The following is a 20,685-nucleotide window of genomic DNA, read 5'->3' as shown; positions in this document are numbered from 1 at the left end:
CTTGTTTGTAAATCTCTGAAGTCTCTGCCATCTTGATTTACACTATATACCCTGCATGGTAACTCACCTCAGCGTCAGGGACCTTAATTAGCTGTCTGCATTCAAGAGAGGCTAACAAGAGGTGTGGCACTTTGGCATTTGTGTTGGGAGCCGAGTGCTTTGCTCCAGGCTCCAGCGCTTTACTTCAGAGTCCTGCATTCATGCTATTTCTGACCCCTCCCGGTAATCTTCTTCAAGCCATCTCATCCACATCTTGAAGGGGCCCACCCGAACTCCTGATCTGATAAAACCATGGTCTGGGTAAAACAACCACCTGGTTAATTCATGTGGCAAATTTTAATATGTTTTCCTTAGGATTATCAGGTTTCCCTTCACCAACTTCAGAAAGCAGATAAAATGTTCTTTCACAGAGAGAAAAGGTAATGAACCACAACAGGGAAAAAAAAAAAAAATCAAGGCAAGAAGCCAAAGAAAACATTATCTTAGTTTTGCATATCTTTTGAAGTTGAACAATCTAGGTCTTTTCTCAGTACACTGCCTTCTTTAATCCAAATGGCTTTCTCTTAAAAGTATCCTTCCTGGCCTCCCGGAAATTTCAATATCTATTAAAGTAATGTCTAACTAATGCATCTTTAATATAATCACATAATAGGAAATGAGAAGATAGCTACTCCTCAGGATTCCTGAGTGAAAATTCAAAAGCTGTGATTCTATACATGAGAATGAATGGCCCCTCAGATTCTGAAACAGAGGTCAAAGGTGATGTCAAAATCCATAAATGGAAAAGATCGAATTAACCCACATGAGCAAATCTCAGGGAGGCTCAAAACCATATTGAAATATCACAGAAATGTAAAGGAACAAAAATAAGTTACAATTCATTTCTCAAATTCCATTTTAAAAAAGTTAAAATGGTAAAAGTTTCTCTTATAATAAAGGAAATTAAAATGCAACCTCACCATCTACTCACTTGATTTAGGGAAAACAAACAAAAATCCGGTTCTTAGAAGTCACTTGGCACTACCTACCCAAGTCTTTGGCTCACTTAATTAGAGTAACTATATCAGCACAAACAAAAAGAACAAAACAAAATTTCCGAGCCTAAATACTGAGAAACAAGTAAGCAAGTAAGTCCTGAGACTCAGTGGCCTTCTGACCCATATTTTCAGAGATCACGTGTTAGCTTCAATTAAAACAAAAATTTAACCCTGAGGTCCAATCCTGAGATCAAATTAATTTAGGATCTTTTTTTTTTTTTTTCTTTTTAGGGCTGAAGGTGTGGCATATGGAAGTCGCCAGTATGGGAGTCGAATTAGAGCGGCAGTTGCTGGCCTACGCCACAGCCATAGCAACACCAGATCCTTAACGCACCAAGTAAGGCCAGGGATTGAACCCACATCTTCATGGATACTAGTTGGATTTGTTCTCGCTGAACTACAACGGGAACTTCTAGGATCAATTTTTAATCATTCCTCAACTTCGGTCATCCCTGAAGTGAGAACCTCATCAAGAACTGCCAAGCTAGGCTGTGCATGCCATCTGACAGCCACTTCGGGTTCAAGCCCGCACGATCCCACAGCCCATGGTCTCTTCACTTTCAAACCCGAAAATACAAAAATATCAGTTTTGAAGACAACAATCTCCCATCCTTCCTTGAACTGTGACTAACACACTAGCAAGGTCTAATGTTCCCGGGAGTCTGGGCTCCCCAGGCCGACATCCCAGCCTCCCGCTGCTTACAGCCTGAGAACATCCTGATCTTCCCATTTCTGCACATTTCAGCTGTTCAGCCCCTCAAGCCCAGGCGCTCAAAGCATTGACCACTACATGCATTTGGGACACATAACGACAACTTGACGGAGATGAGTGATGAGAAGAGAAGAGCCATCACACCGAGTTTTACAGCACCTGCCAGGACTTGCTCAGACTTAGGTTTGGCTAATGACCACACCACACTTCATTTAACTGGATCCTGAATAAGACCCTCTAACTACTGCAGACTGAGTTAAATGCATTCTGGCTACATGATAGATAGGCAAAAGAGGTGACCATCATTACATATTCCTAAGAGAAAGGTTTAGTCTTAATGATGGTACAGCCTCAAATTATTCTGAAGGGCTAGGATGAGATTTAGCATAGTAGAGAAGGCACTCCAATGTAATGTCGGGAACAAAGACTCTGGAACCAGATACACTGATCCACTGGGATTCACGGATTCACTGAACCTCCCTGTGACTTAGTTTCCTCATCTGTGCATTGGGGGTAATAATACTCATAAAGTTGACATGAGGATAAATGAGAAACAAGAAGAGTACTATAGATGTATTAGCAATTGTTACTGTTATTACTCACAAGTACTGAAAATTACTCCAGTGGCATTTCATGAGGAAACTGAGATAAGATTAATTTAGAACAATCATTTTTGCTAAAATTACAGAAAATCTTGAGTTGTGCCTCGGAATTAGTAGGCATATGAAATTGTTAATTATGTGGCATTTTCTTACCTGTGTTGAAAATGCTTGTATGTTGATCAGCTGTGGCTCAGAGAAGAACTGTTGGTCACTAATTTTCAGGGAAAAATAACCTTTCCTAAAAGAAGTCCCCAAGAAAGGAATGAGAAAATACAATCATTAAGTTGGTCTTTAGAAAGACAAGTATCACAAATATATTCAGGTTATGTGCATCTGAGAATTAGGATTGAATCACTATAGTAATATAATATTCACACTATAAATAGAAATGACCATAGAAAGATTAACATAGTGAGATGCAGATAAATCTACTGGGTATTCTTTGATCTCTTTATAACATAAGTGTTCCTATTTTTTTTTTCCATTTTTTTGTTTTCTATTTTTCTAAGTAAAATATGTAAAAGGTTGAAAAATCAGTTGTCAGGGTTCCCTGGTGGCCTAGTAGGTTAAGGATCCAGCAGGCCAAGACAGGTTAGCAATATACTGAAGGCTAACGGTTAAGTTGGAAAAGGGAAAGGAATCTTTTCACAATCTCTGACTGGTTTTCAGTGATTCCCTCTTCTCTGCAACTCCTCTTCCCAACCCCTGCCTGGTTCACCAGAGTGGCCCCCATTAACAATGCTTGCAACGTTTGTCTTACATGACTCTATGGCCCACTCTTCCCTCTGGCCACACATACACATGCAATGTGGACTGGACAAGAAAGGATGACTGATAGTTCCCTGGAAATTTGGAGCTGGCCTGGGAGCCCCATTCTACCATGGGGGAGCCACGGTCTACCACGCTGATGAGAATGTGGAGCAAGCCTGTCTGTAGGAGGGAGGTGAAGGCAGCCTTTGAGCAAAGAGAGAAAGAAGAAGAAGAAACGAGCCCTGCTTTGCATTCCTCGTTCTAATTTCTGGGCTTGCCCTGGAATCCAGCCCAGTTGCCCTTGATGTGTTTGAGATCTGAGCCATTCCTGCAACATTATAACTAGCTGTGCAATTTTGCTTCACCTTGTTCAAGCTGACTTCCATGACTTGTACCAAAGAGCACTAATTAATAGAACAAAATAAGGCTCTCTCTTGGCTGTGGTTTTCACTTCCTATAAAAGAGCTGTTCCAGCAACTTCAAAGACTACTAGGAGCAAAGGTAGGAGCTGCCCACCTTCAAAGCCAAAGCAAAATCAGAGCTCACTTTGGGCGGGTGAGGTGTGTAATTAATGCATTATGGATGGTTTTGACTTATGGTCCTACTGTAGGAACCACAGTTTTAAAGGTTTTTAAAAAGGCATTCATGGAACTAACTACTGATACATGAAAGAATGTGGATGGCCTGCAAAAGCATCATGGCAAAAGCCAGAAACAAAAGATGATATACAGTATGAATCCATTCACCTGACATTTCATAAAGGGCAAAACAATAAGGGTTAAAAAAAAAAGGAAAGAAAAAGAAAAAAAACAACTTGGTCAGTGGTTGCCAGGAACTGAGGCGAAGGGAGTGCCTGTAAAAATGAGGTTTTGGGGGGGATGATAAGATTGTTTTATGTCCTGTTTGTGGTCCCAAGACTGCAAGACCATATACATTCATTAACATTCATAGAACAGAACAGCTTGACACAGGGAGTTTTACTGAATGCAAATTACACCTCAATAAACCCCCAAAAAGAAATTCTTGTCTTCCTGATCATTCCATCCTGCCATTTGTTTTTTGTCCCATTTAAATCCTGTCCCTCTCTACTCCCACCTCCAGAGAATGCAGGTACTAGAGGCAGCAGGATGAAGAAAGAAGGGGTGGTTACTCCCAACCCACTAGGGAAAAACGATTTTGGTGGCACTGAGGTTCCAATAATTGTGTTCAGTTTCTCAGCAACACCAGCTTATCAGGGCCACTACAACTATATTTTCAAGCCGTCTTGCACTCTGCAGCAGGATTTCAAGCCAGAGGAAGCCAGTCCTAAAGAATCACACTGGGGTCTTCATAGGGAAAAACAACCACAAATCCACAGGGTAGGGGTGCCTCTTTTGTTTTTGTATCATCCAGAGACTTACATAATTTCCTTTTTTCATGAGTTTCCAGCAACCTGATTTTACTAGTCCTGTCATTCTTTCTTTAAATTTTTTTTTTTAGATAAAACAAAACCCAGTGTTAAAATGGGTACTAAAAAAAGAAAAAGAGCACTGAAAGGAGTCCCTGAAAAATAGCTGCCATTCTGTGCCTTGTTTAGGGGTGCAAAAGCTGACTCTGGAAGAAAACAGGTGATGAGAGATTAAAGAGGTTAAATAGACAAGAGGGTTAACTTTGGTTGTCTGTGGCGCTTTCTGTACTTTACACACTTTTCACAAGTGATTCCAAGATAAATGACCACAGGTACGGAGCTGTGTAAGTGTGTGTCTGTGTCTGTGCGTGTAGGTGGGTGTGATGCAAACACTTAAGAACTATACTTGAAGGAAAATGAATTCAGGAGATGGAGCACAAATTTGAAGAGTGACTTTATGACATCAGACACCAGAGGTTTAAGCTCCATCTCTGGGGCAACACTTTCCTATGCAATGATCTTTGGTCCCCAGAGGATGGATGCACGCTCATTATTCCTGGTACTCTTAAGGAGGCAGAAATCATAGCAGCTGATGACATGGGGTGTGGACTCAAGGGAACGTTGGCTTGGAGTCTCATATGCTTGAGGATTGGGCAGGATTACTTACACACGCACGGCCTCAGTTTCCCTATCTGTAGACTGGCAACATAAATATACATAAGTCATATAAAACACATAACACAATGGTAGGGTCAAAGTTAGCACTCAGTAAATATCAGTTGTTCTTATTGCCGTAATGTGGGTCTTTGGAGGTTTCTGGCATCACTGCCGCTGAGCTGCAACAGCAACATGCCATCTATTTCTCTCCCTGCTTATCTCCTAGCCCAAACCTTAAACATTTTTTAAAAATCTCAAACTTAGTGGTGACAGTAGAAAATGTTCACAGTGTCCTTTACCACTGTTCCATGGGTTTCAGTTTCTTGTTTACACATAGAGTCCACTCTGACTTATCTGCACAACTGAAGCAGGGCAGGGTGAAGGAGAAGCCAAGAGGCTAATCTTTGGGGTGCCCTCCATGATTTCTGTGGAGTAGATTCACTCTGCTAATTTGACGGCCACATTTGCTTGGGCTAGGGTTAATATCCAACTGCATTCCTGAAGCTTATGTTATGTCAGCTGGGGTGGGGAAGACGGCCGGAGGACGACTGGATGAGGCTTAAAAATTAACCACATTTAGTCCCATAAAGTGGATAATAACAAGTTAACGGTGACTCTTAGTTTCCTCCCAACTCTGAAATTCTAGGAACCATCCAATACCTTGAAAAGGATGCCCTCCTCCCCTAGCCACGCCCTGCTTCCAGCGTAGGACCCTAATGGGGAAGAAGCAGCTGCAGCAGCTGGGTGTATAAGCAATTTTGTTTTTCCTGGGCCAAAAAACCTGGGTAATGGTATCAGGAAGTTTGCGTCACATCAGCAAATTAGCCATAATTATATGATAAAGTGAAAATGCCTCTAACAGAAGCACTCTCCCCGAGAATTACAGGGAAATGACGGCAGGCAGCGGAAAGCATTTGGTGTTTGCAGAGCAACGTTCTTCCCCAGGAGATGGGGGGGGCCAGCAGAGGGGGTGGGGGTGGGCGCAGAGCACGGATGGGAGGAGGCAGGAAGAAAACGAGAGAGCACGGCATCACCTGGGCTTTTCTTTGCTGTGCACAAAGCGCACTTTTTTCTCCCTCACGTCTTTCCAGCTGAAGTGGCCAGCCTTGTCAAGCTGAACCTCTTTTCCATTCCGTGAGAGCACGAGCTGACCGTTGGTAGGCGCGCTCACCACGTGGAACAGGAGGTCTTCGACCCTGCCATCCTGGTCTTGGACATTCAGGAGGAAGAAATCCAGTGGCTTCATTGAACCAATGGCCAGGGTGAGGGAGCCATTCACATGAAGGCTAGGAGTGTGTCTTTTGCCTGGAAAACATACGAATCCAAAGGTCAGGCTTGGGGCAGTCACTAATTAGGCTATTATTTTTTTTTTTTAAGACATAGACTTGTAATACTCATTTGGAGCTACGAAGATGAAACTCTAGGCTACTGTATTCCATAAATCACATTCTAATTCAGTGGTTCTCACCCTGGCTGCACGTGAGAATAACATAAGGTCTCACTGCTAAACTCTAAAACTCCTAGAAGAAAATCTGGGCAAAATCTTTGTGATCTTGAATTAGGCAATGTTTTCTTAGATATGACTCAAAAAGCACAAATGACAAAAAAAAAAAAAAATTGAAGTTCCCATCGTAGCTTAGTGGGTTAAGGACCCGACACTGTCTCTGTGAGGATGTGGGTTTGGGTCCCAGGCCTCACTCAGAGGGTTAAGGATCTGGTGTTCTGCAAGCTTTGGTGTAGGTCACAGATGCGGCTGTGGCACAGGCCCCAGCTGAAGTTGCAATTCGACCTTTAGCCCAGGAAGTTCCATGTGCCGTGGGTGTGGCCATAAGAGAAAAAAGAAAAAAAATTAGATACACCGGACATGATTAATACTAAAAACTTTTGTGCTTCAAAGGATACCGGCAAGAAAGTAAAAAGACATCCACAGAATAGTAGAACATATTTGCATGTTATATATCTGAAAAGGGACTTGTATTCTTTTCTGTATCCAGAATATATAAATAATTCTTACAACTCAGTAAGTGACAAATAACCCAATTTTAACATAGGCAAAGAATCTGAATAGGCATTTCTCCAAAGAAGACATATGAAAAGGTAGGACAATAAAAAGTATGCCTGAAGATGTGGAGAAACTAGAAATCTCATCTATTGCTGGTGGAAAAGTAAAATGGTGCAGCCACTTGGGAAGATAGTCTGGCAGTTCCTCAAGCAATTGAAATAGAGCCACCATATGATCCAGCAATGCCACTCTTAGGCCAAATGAATTCACCTATACAAGTTTTGGGGTTCGAAATGAAGCCTGAATTTAAATTTGCTTCTCTTAAATGGTACCCTCCTTCATTGCTGGTGGGAATATAAATGGGTATAACCACTAGGTAAGATAGTATGGTGGTACCTCAGAAAACTCAACATAAAACTAGCATATGATCCAACAATACTACTCCTGCGCATATATGTGGAAAAAACTTTCATTCAAAAAGATACATGCACCCATATGTTCACTGCAACACTACTCACAATATCCAAGACATGGAAACAACCTAAATGTCCACTGACAGATGAATGGATTAAAAAGATGTATATATACACAGTGGAAGACTACTCAGCCATAAAAAAGAACAAAATAATGCCATTTGCAGCAATATGGATGGAACGAGAGACTCTCATACTGAGTGAAGTAAGTCAGAAAGAGAAAGACAAATACCACATGATATCACATATTTGGAACCTAATATATGGCACAAATGAATCCTATCTACAGAAAAGAAACAAATTCATGGACATGGAGAACAGACTTGTGGTTGCCAAGGGGGAGGAGGAGGGAGTGGGGTGGACTGGTAGTTTGGGGTTAGTAGATGCAAACTACTGCATTTGCAGTGGATAAGCAATGAGATCCTGCTGCATAGCACAGGGAACTTGTCATGGAACATGATGGACGATAATGTTGAGAAAAAGAATACACACACACACGCACATGACTGGGTCACTTTGCTGCATAGCAGAAATTGACAGAACATTGCTAATCAACTATAATAAAAAATCTTTAAAAATAAAAAAATAAAGATATAAATAAATAAATTTGCTTCTCTTTGTTGCTTAAGGTAGTGTCCACTTATGTGTGTTGGACAAGACTAGTTCCACTCCTTTATGTTTTACCTAATTTTTAATGTCAAACAGTGGCTTAAAATCCGTTCACTTCAAACATGTGAACTTAATGAGGCAGGCTCCTCACACCGTTCATCAATCATCTATCACTTGTCTCCGGTGTGTGTACAAAAGGATACACAAATGCACCCTGGCATGTTACCTCTACATGTTTATCTAGATATAATAAACTGTATCTGTAAGTGTACATATATATATATATATATATTTTTTTTTTTCTCCTATAACATGGCTGTGGTTCAGGAAAAGCACCAAGTTTTATGCCAAAACTCTGAACTGAGAGTGGTGACTTTTAAACCAAACAGATTGTTACTTTTTTCCTTTCAAAGAACTTACAAGTTGAATGTTTTTAATTTTCTGTGTTCTATAAACAGTCCCTTATTCCATAGCAGCACCAGGGTTTTTCCCAGGATGGGAAGCCTATACTTTATATCACATGAGCCAATTGTATCTGCAAACTCAGCCTCTGCCTGGAGATATTACAGGTGACTTCACCAGACCATCAGAGTGGGAAGCCCTTACCAGCACATGTTTCATTTGAGGAGTGGGCAGAGAAGCCAGGAACACAGCTGGAAACACAAAGGCCACTCTTCAGAAAGAACCCATGGTTACAGAGGTGACACCGGTCTCTGCGGCTGCACTGCAAGCACCCCCAAGGGCAGGCTGTTGAAGAAAGGACATTCAAAATGGGGCAGGACAAAGGCACGGGCTCCCAGCTCAGGCTCCAGTGATAAAGAAATGAAGGGTGAGAGCACAAGCGTATATGACCCCAGCTGGAACAGAGGAGAATCCCAACAGTTTCCTCTTGAATTTCAGACAGCTGGTCTACCCTCGAAAGGAAAGCGTATAGGGAAGGCCGTCATTGCTTTACACACTCTGACTTGAACATGAGGCACAGAAATGGATTGTTTAAAAAGTTAACCATACTGCAGTTCCCGTCGTGGCTCACTGGTTAACAAATCCAACTAGGAACCATGAGGTTGCAAGTTCGATCCCTCACCTCACTCAGTGGGTTAAGGATCCAGCATTGCCGTGAGCTGTGGTGTAGGTCGCAGACATGGCTCGGATCCCGTGTTGCTGTGACTCTGGTGTAGGCCGGTGGCTACAGCTCCAATTAGACCCCTAGCCTGGGAATCTCTATATGCCGTGGGAGTGGCCCTAGAAAAGGCAAAAAGACCAAAAAAAAAAAAAAAAGTTAACCATACTGACCTGTAAGGGAGGCAGTTTATAGCGATTAAAAGCATAGGCTTTGTCTAGGTACCGTTTCTCTTCCACCACCACCTACCAGCTGTGGAATTTGGGAAGTTCTTTTTTAACAGTCTGTGGTGCAATTTTCTCATCTTAAAAACGGGAGCAGTAATAGCACCTAATGCAAATGTTTGTTGGTTGGATTACATGTGCTAAATACAATGTGAAGTGAACAGAACAGTATCAGGGGCACAGGAGGACACAAATGTACTACTAGTATTACCACTATTCTTAGATTATTTTTACTTCAATGCATGAGGAAGGCAAGCTATTTAGAAGACCATGGATTATTTCTTTGGATCAAGTTAATAATCTTCTATAATTGAAGTGTTTACTGCATAATTATTCAGTGTTCTTAGTTAAGATTTTGTTATAGAAGTGGTGCAAGGTAATTTAAAGGGCCCTGAATTAGAATCAGAAAGTTTGAGTTTAATATCTGACTTTATGCTGCCCTGGCTCTTACCCTTAAGTGTCTTTTTTTCCCCTTGTAAAACAGGATATGTAGTGTTCGCCTTATTTTACCAAGTCATCATGAATGTTAAATGAGATGATGCAGATGAAGGAAATTTGGGGAAATGTAAAATGCCATGCCCAGGTAATAGCACATTATTAAATGTCAGGTATTCATTGAAGTGGGGCACGTAGTACCAAGCCTTGGAAGCAATGATGAGAACAAACTGGAAGCTCTTGTGAATAACTCAAGGGACAAGGAGACTAAGACTTTGGATTTAATGTTAGTTTAATAATAGAAGTTCATTAACTTGTCCCCAGAAATCCTATTCCTCAAGGATATTAGTGCAATATCAGGGTCACCGGTAATTTAGTCCACAAACTGAAAACCCTGAGTCCATATCAACAGGGCTGGCCCTCACATAATGGACACTTCACCTTAGTTCAATATAAGCTTTACATTCCATGAAATACTGGCTTCGTTTCCACACAGCTTTAGGGACAGTATCGATTTGTGCAAGAGAATTATTGGCCTGCACATCCACATTCTATTTCGCCAGCCAGTGGCAGATGTGCACGAGAAGTCATCAATTACTCAGGCCAAACGCCTTGGGTTTTCATCCTGCTCTGAATTCAGATTCTCCTTGGTTCCCCGAGAATCAGCGCACCTGGCTTACTTGCTGCCCTCACTTCTCCAGAGAACTGAGCACAGCCTCCAAGTTACCTGTGCATTTGCGATTTGCGTGATCTGCAAAGTACCCCTTCCCACATTCCTGGACACAGCGGGCTTCCAAGAGGAGAAACGGCCCTTCACAGCGGGTGCACATGTGGGGACCTTGGCACTGGAGACAGTGGCTGCCGCAGCCTGAAAGACAGAAGTCAAGTCAATAGGAATGCATGTGGCTTGGCCAGGGGCTCCTGGCCCTTGCAGAGAGGCAGTACAACCTGATGTGCTGGGCAAAGCAGTCGACTGGGAGTCAAGGAGCCAGGCTTCTGGATGTGACTGCTGTGCCTACCAGCTGGGTGACTTCAAACCAGTCACTCCATCTCTCTGAGCCTCATCTTCTCTCCTATAAAATAGGAGTGGACATGCTGCCCCGCCCAGCCTGGATAAAGATCAAATTAAATGATGGAAAATACTGAACGAATTATAAATGCTCAAATACCAGCCAGTATCATCGGTATTAACTAGCCCCTGGCTCTCTGCACTGCCTCAATGAAGTGTCACTCTTTCCTGACTAACCTGGTTGTTTATCAGAGTATCTATCACCCAAGGATGAGCCAGAGAAAGGTGATGGTTAGATCTACAGTATGTAGAGGTTTGTGGGAGGCAGATGGTGGAATAATACGGACCAGAGTCCACAGACCTCTCTATCTGGAGCACAGGTCTGTTCGGTTTTAAAGGAAATACAAAACTAATGGTCAAAACATACCTGTCGGTGTGACCATATACCCTCAAGATTCTCACTTGGGCTTCAAATTTATCAAATGTTCTACTTGGGCATGGGAGAAGGAAAGAGTGGACTTTTTTTTTCTTTTTACAGCTGCATCTGTGGCATATAGAAGTTCCCAGGCTAGGGGTCACATTGGAACTGCAGCTACCAGCCTACACCACAGCCACAGCAATGCCAGATCTGAGCTGCATCTGCGGCAATGTTAGATTCTTAACCCACTGAGCGAGACCAGGGATAGAACCCACATTCTCACTAAGACTATGTCAGGTCCTTAACCCACTAGGCACAACAGGAACTCCTGAGAGGACATTTTCATTATAACAAAGAAAATCTCTCAGGAAAGAGGCCAGAAAGTGGATAAAAAGCCCCAAAGGAAACTTGCCACAGGCTCCTTCTCAGAACAGTAAAAATCAGAGAAGGGGAGTTCCCATTGTGGCTCAGTAGTTAACGAATCCCACTAGGAACCATGAGGTTGAAGGTTCGATCCCTGGCCTTGCTCAGTGGGTTGGGGATCCAAGCGTTGCCATGAGCTGTGGTGTAGGTCACAGACGAGGCTCAGATCTGGTGTTGCTGTGGCTCTGGCGTAGGCCAGCAACTACAGCTCTGATTAGACCCCTCGCCTGGGAACCTCCATATGCCATGGGAGCGGCCCTAGAAAAGGCAAAAAGACAAAAAAAAAATCAGAGGAGGGTGAAAGGACACTTACTCTTGCAGAGGCCCGAGTCGCGGTAAAATGATGGTGAGCACTGCTCCACGCAGGTGCCGTCCTGGAGAACGTAGCCATCCATGCACTGCAGGCAGTCTGTCCTCAGAGGCCCGCTGCATGCATTGCAACTCCAGTCACACTCTAGGATGAAAGTTCCTTCCATCAGTTGCCTTTCCATCCACCCTCAGTCCCAGAGACTAATTTATGAGGATGCTGTCTGCGGCTGCTCGGGGTAAAGTAAGGACAACATAGGAGATGGCAGATAAGTGAGCTCTATCGAGGCTCTGCTTGTAGTAGCCTGAACGCCTCTCTGAGGTTGAGTGTTTCCTAATTATGCTAGACACAGGCACGTACAAGGATCTCCCCACACTCGGGCAGATGCTGCTCGTCAGCCGGGCTGCTGAGGAGCCAGATCCTCCTGATCTTATTCCGCATCGACCCCAGAGTTCTTTATCCTCCAGTCACAGCAGGTGCATGCAAAGCCTGCTCCAGGGAGTGGCCAGTTTGCTTCCACAAACCTTATCCGACTTCCTCCAAATGCCAATAGGTAAAGGATGTCAGAGACTCAACTAAGCATGCATCTGCTCTCCCCAGTGACACCAGCCGCGTGACTCTCTTCCTCTGAAATATCAGGCATTGACCAACACAACAGAAAGGACCAATGATATTAGAAATAAACGGGGCATAAAGGAACTGTCCAAAGACAAAAAGCTTTCTGAAATAATGAAAGATCTCATTTCAAGCAGAGCTGACTGCTTTACATGTTCAGTCATTCGACAAGTGCCTATCGGATGCACGGCACTGAACCGGCGTATCAAGTGGAGGGTGTAGACCCTGCCCTGAAGGAGCTTATGTTCCAGTGGGTCCCAGCCTTAGATGTGCTCCCACGTAATCCAGGAGGATTGTTACCAATATAGATCATCAGGTTCAATATCTGGACTCCTGATTCAGTCTCAGGAAGACAGGATGCTGGGGCTATTGTTTTTGTTTATTTGAGTTATTGGTCATGAGCTTTTTGGTTTGTTTTTCTTTTTATGGCTGCACCTGCGGCATATGGAAGTTTCCGGGCCAGGGGTCAAATCAGAGCTATCTAAGGTCACAGCTACGGCAACACCAGATCCAAGCCACATCTGTGGCCTATGCTGCAGCTCACAGCAACACTGGATCCTCAACCCACTGAGCAAGGCCAGGGATGGAACCCTCACCCCCACAGAGACAACGCTGGGTCCTTAACCCACTGAGCCACAACAACTCCGGCGCTGTTGTTTTTGACGGCTCCAGCAATTCGGATGCAGTCAGAGAGCATGTGTTTGAAAGGCAAAGTTCTAGCTGGTAAGGGGGGTCCTTCACGCGTGGAAGACAGGACAAGAGAACAGGGTTAAATACTTGGGTTCTGAAGTAAATGTGTATTCAAGTCAGGGCTTTGTCACTCTTTATCTGCATGTCTTACACACTTTCCTTAAGCTTTCTGAGCCTCCATTTCCTTATCTGTAAAAGCAAGCACCTATTTCAAAAGGCTGTTGTGACGATTAAATGAAATAATGAATGTAAGCAACTCGGCACAGTGCCTGGCACATGGCAGTTTAATAAATGTTTGCCACTGAACTGGTCTCCTTGGAGAATGTCTCTCCACTCAGCGCTCCCCGGCCCCACCTTCCCTCTCAGCTAAGAAGCTGGGGGGAGCTCTCATTAGTCACTTCTCTCTCTTCCTTGATGCAGTATCTCTAAGTCCCAAAGAAGCAAGTAGATGTGCAAGGTGGTACACGTGCTTCCAAGAAGATTTATAAAGTTAATCTCACTCATTTATTCGGGTGAATCAGTCCTGAGGGAAAATGACTAAAACAGAGCCTTGGAAGCGGCCAGCATAGTTATGAAATCATTTACAACAGGGAGGATTTGTGATAATCTTGTTTTTCACCGCAGACTAACAATCACTGGTTAGAAGGGAGAAAAGAGAAAAGGTTTTGTGGTCTGGAGCACAGCAGACCACCTAAGTTAACAACCACGTGGAACTGCTTGGACTGGAAAGCGTGCAATTTTGCAAAACCCTCAAACATCCCAAGTTCACTTGACAGATGTTTGATTCCATCTCTGCACCTGAGCTTCTCTGGCAGAGCTGGAGAGATAGGGGAAACATGGAATGGAGGAATGGAGAAGGGAAATCCATCCTGCAATCTGGTTCTTCCCTTTGCTGAACACTGCCATTCGAAGAGCATAAACTCCAAGAATTCTAACCACCAGAGAACAAGGGAGAAGGTACTTGTTTTTGTTTTTATTTTTTTATGGCACATCCATGGCATATGGAAGTTCCCAGGACCAGGGATTCAGGGATTGAGTCTGAGCTATAGCTGTGGCAACACCGGATCCTTTAACCCACTGCACTGGGCTGGGGATGGAATCTGCACCTTGGTAGTGACTCAAGCCACTGCAGTTGGATTCTTAACCCACTGCATGCCACAGCGGGAACGCCAATATTTGGCTTTTGACACAGCTTCACGATAAACCATGGAGGACATGGAATGTGTCTTCACTAATTTAAGTATGTTAAGGAGAGATGAACAAATGAGACACAACCCTTGTCCTTGTTAAGCTTAGAGTCTGGCAATCTAGAGTGGTAAATACAAATGTCTACGGGGCCCAGAAGGCAATGACAATCTTTGAAATAGGCCTGCTGTGACAGAAGAGGGAATGGAGGGGCCTGGGGCAATCTGAGGAGATCAGGTCCACATAAGGGAGCATCTTCTACCTACTGCTGACTTGTGAGAAGGCAAATCTAGTATTGCAGGACCTTCTGACTTTTGCAAAAGAAAATGAAAATCTCAGCTTTTGTGTGAAGTCTTCTGATTTTTAAAAGGCAAATAATTAAAAATTTTGAAACACTGTTCCATTCAGTGGGCCAAACAAACATGTCTTGGACCAAATACAACCCAAGGATTTCCAGTTTGCCACCTCTGGTCTAGTTCCTAACACCGGGCAAAATATCCAGCGCATGGGAGGTACTCTGAAATATTTACTTAATAAAGTCAGTGAATGAATACATACATACCTATATACATACATATACACATAATGACTTCTGGCTACCATCAGAGAACGTCTATATGTTCAATGATGGTATTTTTCCCAAAGTTGGGGAGCAGTCATCTCTAGAAAAGGGGCATCACCAAGTAAAGATGTCATTGTGCAAAACTGGGAAAGCTTTACCTTTGCATGTCTTGCTGGAGAGGTCAAGGTAGTACTGTGGAGCACAGCTCTCATGCTGACAGTCCCCAAAGAGCAGGACCTTGTTTGGATCTCGGCAGGAGGTACAGCTGGACTGAGAATCACAGCTTCTACAATGCATGTCGCATGCTGAGCAGATAGCAAAAGAAAATGACCAGATGATTACAATTGCAAATACTGAAGCACTGATCAAACCTAGACAGATGCTGCAAAGGAACAGAGCATGGCTCCAACGTGTTTTTTAATCATGGCTCAGAATCCTCCCCCTCTGATCAGCAGCAATTGAAAATGTTGTTTTTTCCAAAATAAAAAATCTTACTTTCCAAAATCCACAAGGGTAATCTTATTTTCCAGGGATGATAAATTATCAACCCGAGAATGGAAATCCGACATCCAAATTGCCCTATGACTCAGCTATAGAATTAATTTACACTTATTCCAAGATCTCTGGAATAAAAGTCCCGAGGTTCATTGGAACCTTGCTTCTTAAGGAATCCAGCCCTCTACAGTTCATTGCGTAGACTCAGATTTTTGTGTGATGCCAAGATTAAAATCAGGCATCAACTTTGTTCTGGAGCTCAGGAAATTCCGTATTTTAAGATACGAAGGATTTTAAGGTGCCTGGGCTTACTGATTTGCCCCAGCTGTAATTCTTAGCAGCCACTTTACTCAGGCGCTTGGGGATGATCCCCAGGTCTTCCTGAATTTAACAAGTAGCATTTCTTCTTCTTTTTTTTTTTTGCTTTTCAGGGCTGCTCCTGTGGCACATGGAGGTTCCCAGGCTAGGGGTCTAATCGGAGCCACAGCCACAGCAACTCAGAATCCAAGCCACATCTACGACCTACACCACAGCTCATGGCAACACTGGTTCCTTAACCCACTGAGCAAGGCCAGGGATCGAACTTGCAACCTCATGTTTCCTAGTTGGATTCGTTTCCACTGCGCCATGATGGGAACTCCACAACTAGCATTTCTCCATCTGCTCAGTTGTTCATGCTGGAAACCTCCGAGCCCACCATGACACCTTCTCTCCTCTCACTCCTAATCCAGTCACTTACTCTCAAATATAATTCTCAGGACGTGTAGCATTTTCCCCCGTCCACAAATGTCAAGTCACACAGGCCATCATCATCCCCTACTAGACCACTGTCATAGCCTCCCAATTGGTTTGACTCCCTTGCATTCTATTTGCCATGTATCCATAAGAGTGATTTTTTGTTTGTTTCAAAGGACACCTGCATCTATGAACTCATGGCTTTCTTCAATCCTGGAAAGTTTCCAGCCATCATTTCTGCAAATACTTCTCCTCCATCATTCCCTCCGTTCTTTCTACCTAGAAATCATAACACATGTGTTTGAATCTTCTCAGTGCAATCTTTATGCATTCTTATGCATTCTTCAGTCTCTTCTTCGAGAAGTCCTTCCCTGACTCTCCAGCCTAGAACAGGTCTCTGGTTACTGCCCTTAGAGCTCCTTAGAACTTTCACATACATAACATACATAACAATGTTCATTTCAGCTATTATTTACCATCTGCATTCTTTCAAGCTGTAAGCTTCATGAAAGCAAAGACCAGGTTTGTTTTGTTTCTTGCCATAGTCCCCAGCTCCTAGCTGGTTGTTGATAATTTTGTAGGTATTCAATAAATATTTGCTATGTAAATGAAAGGAGCCAGATATTATAAGTATATACACTCAAGCACTAGTATCTCTGCCTCACTCTGAAATCTTCTCTCAGTATGTGTCAAAGGAAAAGTCTGGAGAGTGATCATGTGAGATTTCATTCTATAGAATATCAAAGTGTGTGGCCACAGTGCAGGAAAATGACCTCCCTATAAAATAAAAAGAAACTCCTCTTGTTTCACCTACAAGAAAAGCCACTGGAATAAAATCTTTGTTAGAATATGTTGACTGGTAATGAAAGGCCCTAGGAATGTTCTGAACTGGATTTTCATACACATAGTTTGAGAATAATTAGAAAAGAATATTTGGATTGCTGGAAACTTATATGAGACTAAACTTTATCCTTTGGGAAGCAGGATTTCTACACAGGTTATGTCTCAGTTTTGATAAAATATTTGGCAAAATTCCCAATGATAAACTTGCAAATACAGAAATGAAGTGTGGGAGTTCCCATCACGGCTCAGTGGTAACGAATCCAACTAGTACCCATGAGGACATATGTTTGATCCCTGGCCTTGCTCAGTGGGTTAAGGATCCAGCATCGCCGTGAGCTGTGGTGTAGGTCGCAGATGTGGCTCCGATCCCTCATTGCTGTGGCTGTGATGCAGGCCAGCGGCTACAGCTCCAATTCGAACCCTCGCCTGGGAACTTCCCTATGCCGTGGGTATGGCCCTAAAGAGTTAAAAAAACAAATACAAAAACAGAAGTGAAGTGTGGCCTAGCAGTTGTAGTTGGATTTGAAGATGGCTGAAATACAGATACAAAAAAGATGGATTGGGAGGTTGGGCCTGGCGTATGCACCCTGTGGTGTATGGAAGGAGGGTCAAGCTTCATGAAAGCAAAGACCAGGTTTGTTTTGCTTCTTGCCATAGTCCCCAGCTCCTAGCTGGTTGTTGACACAGCTACTAGAGAAACTAACTTAAGCTGAGCAGCCTTCATGTAACCTGAGTGTCAGCTGGACCTGCTGGACATGGAGCTGCAAAACGAGGTCCCAAGGCCAGTTCTTTGGTTGGGGTGACAGGTCAGTGCTCTGTCCTGAGAGCTGAGAGCTTCTCGTAGTTTTCTTCCTCAAGCTTCTGTCTGCCTCTTGTCCTTGACTCCTTCTATGAAGTCGCTCATTCCCGGAGCATAATGGAACCCCTTCACTGACTCCACAAAGAAATGGGTCCATGTCAAGCATTTTGAGATGTTAAGAGACTACATGGAGGACTTGGAGGGATGCAGTAGTGTCACACTAAGGGGCAGGGGCTTCCATCATTCCTCTTTGAATTCTTCTTCCTCTCTCATCGAACCCCTCAGTCTTCTGCAAGGCAATCTCCACATGATCTTGTCTCTCGCAGACTGGTTCAGCACATACCAAACCCCTCGGGTTCTCTCTCAGCTTCCACCTTCAGAGGAGTGTGGGTGAGGAGCCTTTTCTCCATTGTATGATATTGAGGCCACGGAGGGTATTATGCCTATTGCAATCATGTTGATACGACCTGGAGTACCAGGCACAATTCTCCAAGGTCAAGGACCTCACAGAAGTGCCAAGAGGACAGTGAAGAAGTCACAAGTGGACCACGAAGCAGGGATGCAATTTAACCATCATTCACTGGGGAGGGAGGGTACCCACAGCCTATGAAGTCCATCCTCCCTCCTAAATAGGCCTGTTTTCTGCTGTACCTCTGAGGGAGGGGCCGCCATTTTTGCTTACATACTCCGCCAACTCCAGTCCTGCTTGGAGCAGAGAAGTGCAAATGGGAGACGGCGGCTAATTTCAAACTTTAAAGGTAATCATATGAATGAGGGAGGAGTCTTTCTATATTGCTCTAGAGGGAAGTTCCAGGGCCAATGAGAAAAAACTGTCAAACTACTGTCATCCCCACCCATGGACCTGACTTCCTTCGTCATCTGCAGAAGCCTGTGAGGAGGTAAGAACGAAACTCTGCCTTGGGCGCCTTGGAGTTCTCCTACTCCAGAGCCCGTGGTTTCAAGTTCCGAGATCCTCATCTCTCATTTCTTTTTAAAAGTTCCTGCTCAGCTGATCATCCTTGAATTTTAGAGCTCAGTATGCAATTTCTAAAGGGTTCTGTAACCAGAATCTAGACAGCCCTCAGCTCTTACTTATGGTTATAAATGCCTCCCTTTAATACTGACTGTATTTCCTTAAAAGCCCTTTACTGCACAATTTCTGAAATTGTCAGGCCTATAATTGCCTATAATGATGGGCATTAGAAAGGGACATTGTGGGTTTTTTTTTTCATGTACTAGTAACTCAAATGATCCCAACTTAGAGGCATACTTTATTCAATCTTTGGCAGAAAGAAACCTAAGCTTCAGCAAAGGACTAAAGTTAGAAGGTTCTTAATTTAACTGAAATAGTCTATAAAATCCTATTTATATGGTGGCATACCAAATGCATTTGTGCATAGCAAAAGCTTCCCAGAAGAGAAATATTCCGATGCAACGTATTTTTGTCACCTATACGCTGTATAAGGGATTTTGTTTCTCTTTTGAACTTTTATTTCTGTGATTCCATTGCTGTGAAGAGCCTCGTAAATCTAGGTCACTTCTTCTACTTCAACACTCTCTTGCTTGAATAGAGCATGCAGGTACTTCATTCATGTTTCCTGTGTTATAGAATCTAGAGATTCTGGCAGACAGTTGATATATACCAAGCCAAGTTTTTGTTACAAAAGGGAAAAAAATCTTTTCATTGGTCCAAAAAGGGACATCATCTCTGGTATCTCCACAGATGATGCACATGGGTTCTGTATAACTTCACTGCAAATGCAAATCCTTGCAAACATCTCCATAAACTAACAGTGATATCTATCGTTTTATGTCTAAAGCGTAAATATCTTTTATTGCTCGATTTGCCTCTCATTTCACATGGTGATGATGATGACAAACAGCTACACTGAAAGCTTATTCTCTGCTCGGGTCTGTGCTAAGTGCTAAATGTAGGCACTACTCTGATCCCCCTTTTGTAGAAAAAAGAAACTGAGGCCCTCACTTGCTCAAGGTCACAAAGCTAGTAAGTGGCAGTTTCTGTTTTTTTTTTTTTAACTTTTTTGAACTTTGAACTTTTGAATCTGACTCTACAGCCCACTCTCCAAACCACTGCTCTAAAATTCCCTCAACGTGGTACTTCCTAGGGCATTAAATGGAAATATCAGCATTGTCATCCTTGACTGTCATTTGCAAAAGCAGAAAAGTGTTAACACAATATTTTGGCAAAGGGCACTTTACTGACTGAAATAAAATAAGCCACCCCAGCCTGTCCCGAAACTGTTCCTTCGTCTGTGAAGCACTTCCTAACTTTTTCCCAACCAGATTTGCCCTTTCCTGAATTTATCCTGTTTGTTTGTGCTTGACTCAGGTAACTCACCATATTTTGACTTATTTGAGAGCTAAGACACTTACACAAGTAACTTTCAGGCAAAAGTACATAACTACTGTCTGGGCAGAAACTGAATGCTTTGTAGCATACCAGGCCTTGCATATTGTCAACATTCAACAAACACGTGTCAAAGCCAAATTCAAGCCAGAGAAGTGCTGAGGTCATGGCCTATGTACCAGCATCAATCAATGAGCTTCAGTCTCTGCTCAGGATCTTGAAATTGAA

General features: G+C 43.2%; 1 protein-coding gene across 2 annotated transcripts in view; it reads right to left on the bottom strand.

The window, feature by feature from the left end:
• FRAS1 (Fraser extracellular matrix complex subunit 1) overlaps positions 1-20,685 on the bottom strand; it is a 274,927-nt gene that overhangs the window by 143,200 nt on the left and 111,042 nt on the right. For both annotated transcript variants that reach the window (XM_047798478.1, XM_047798479.1), the window contains exons 21-26: positions 15,376-15,522; positions 12,172-12,312; positions 10,736-10,876; positions 8,836-8,976; positions 6,180-6,450; positions 2,505-2,589 (exon numbers count right to left, since the gene is read on the bottom strand). In XM_047798478.1, the coding sequence (XP_047654434.1) occupies positions 2,505-2,589; positions 6,180-6,450; positions 8,836-8,976; positions 10,736-10,876; positions 12,172-12,312; positions 15,376-15,522 (926 nt within the window). The remainder of the gene's footprint in view (positions 1-2,504; positions 2,590-6,179; positions 6,451-8,835; positions 8,977-10,735; positions 10,877-12,171; positions 12,313-15,375; positions 15,523-20,685) is intronic.

The sequence above is a fragment of the Phacochoerus africanus genome, chromosome 10 (genome assembly GCF_016906955.1).
Source record: "Phacochoerus africanus isolate WHEZ1 chromosome 10, ROS_Pafr_v1, whole genome shotgun sequence".
NCBI lineage: Eukaryota > Metazoa > Chordata > Mammalia > Artiodactyla > Suidae > Phacochoerus > Phacochoerus africanus.
The sequence above is the reverse complement of the archived record's forward strand: the minus strand, read 5'-3'. Positions and strand labels throughout refer to the sequence as shown.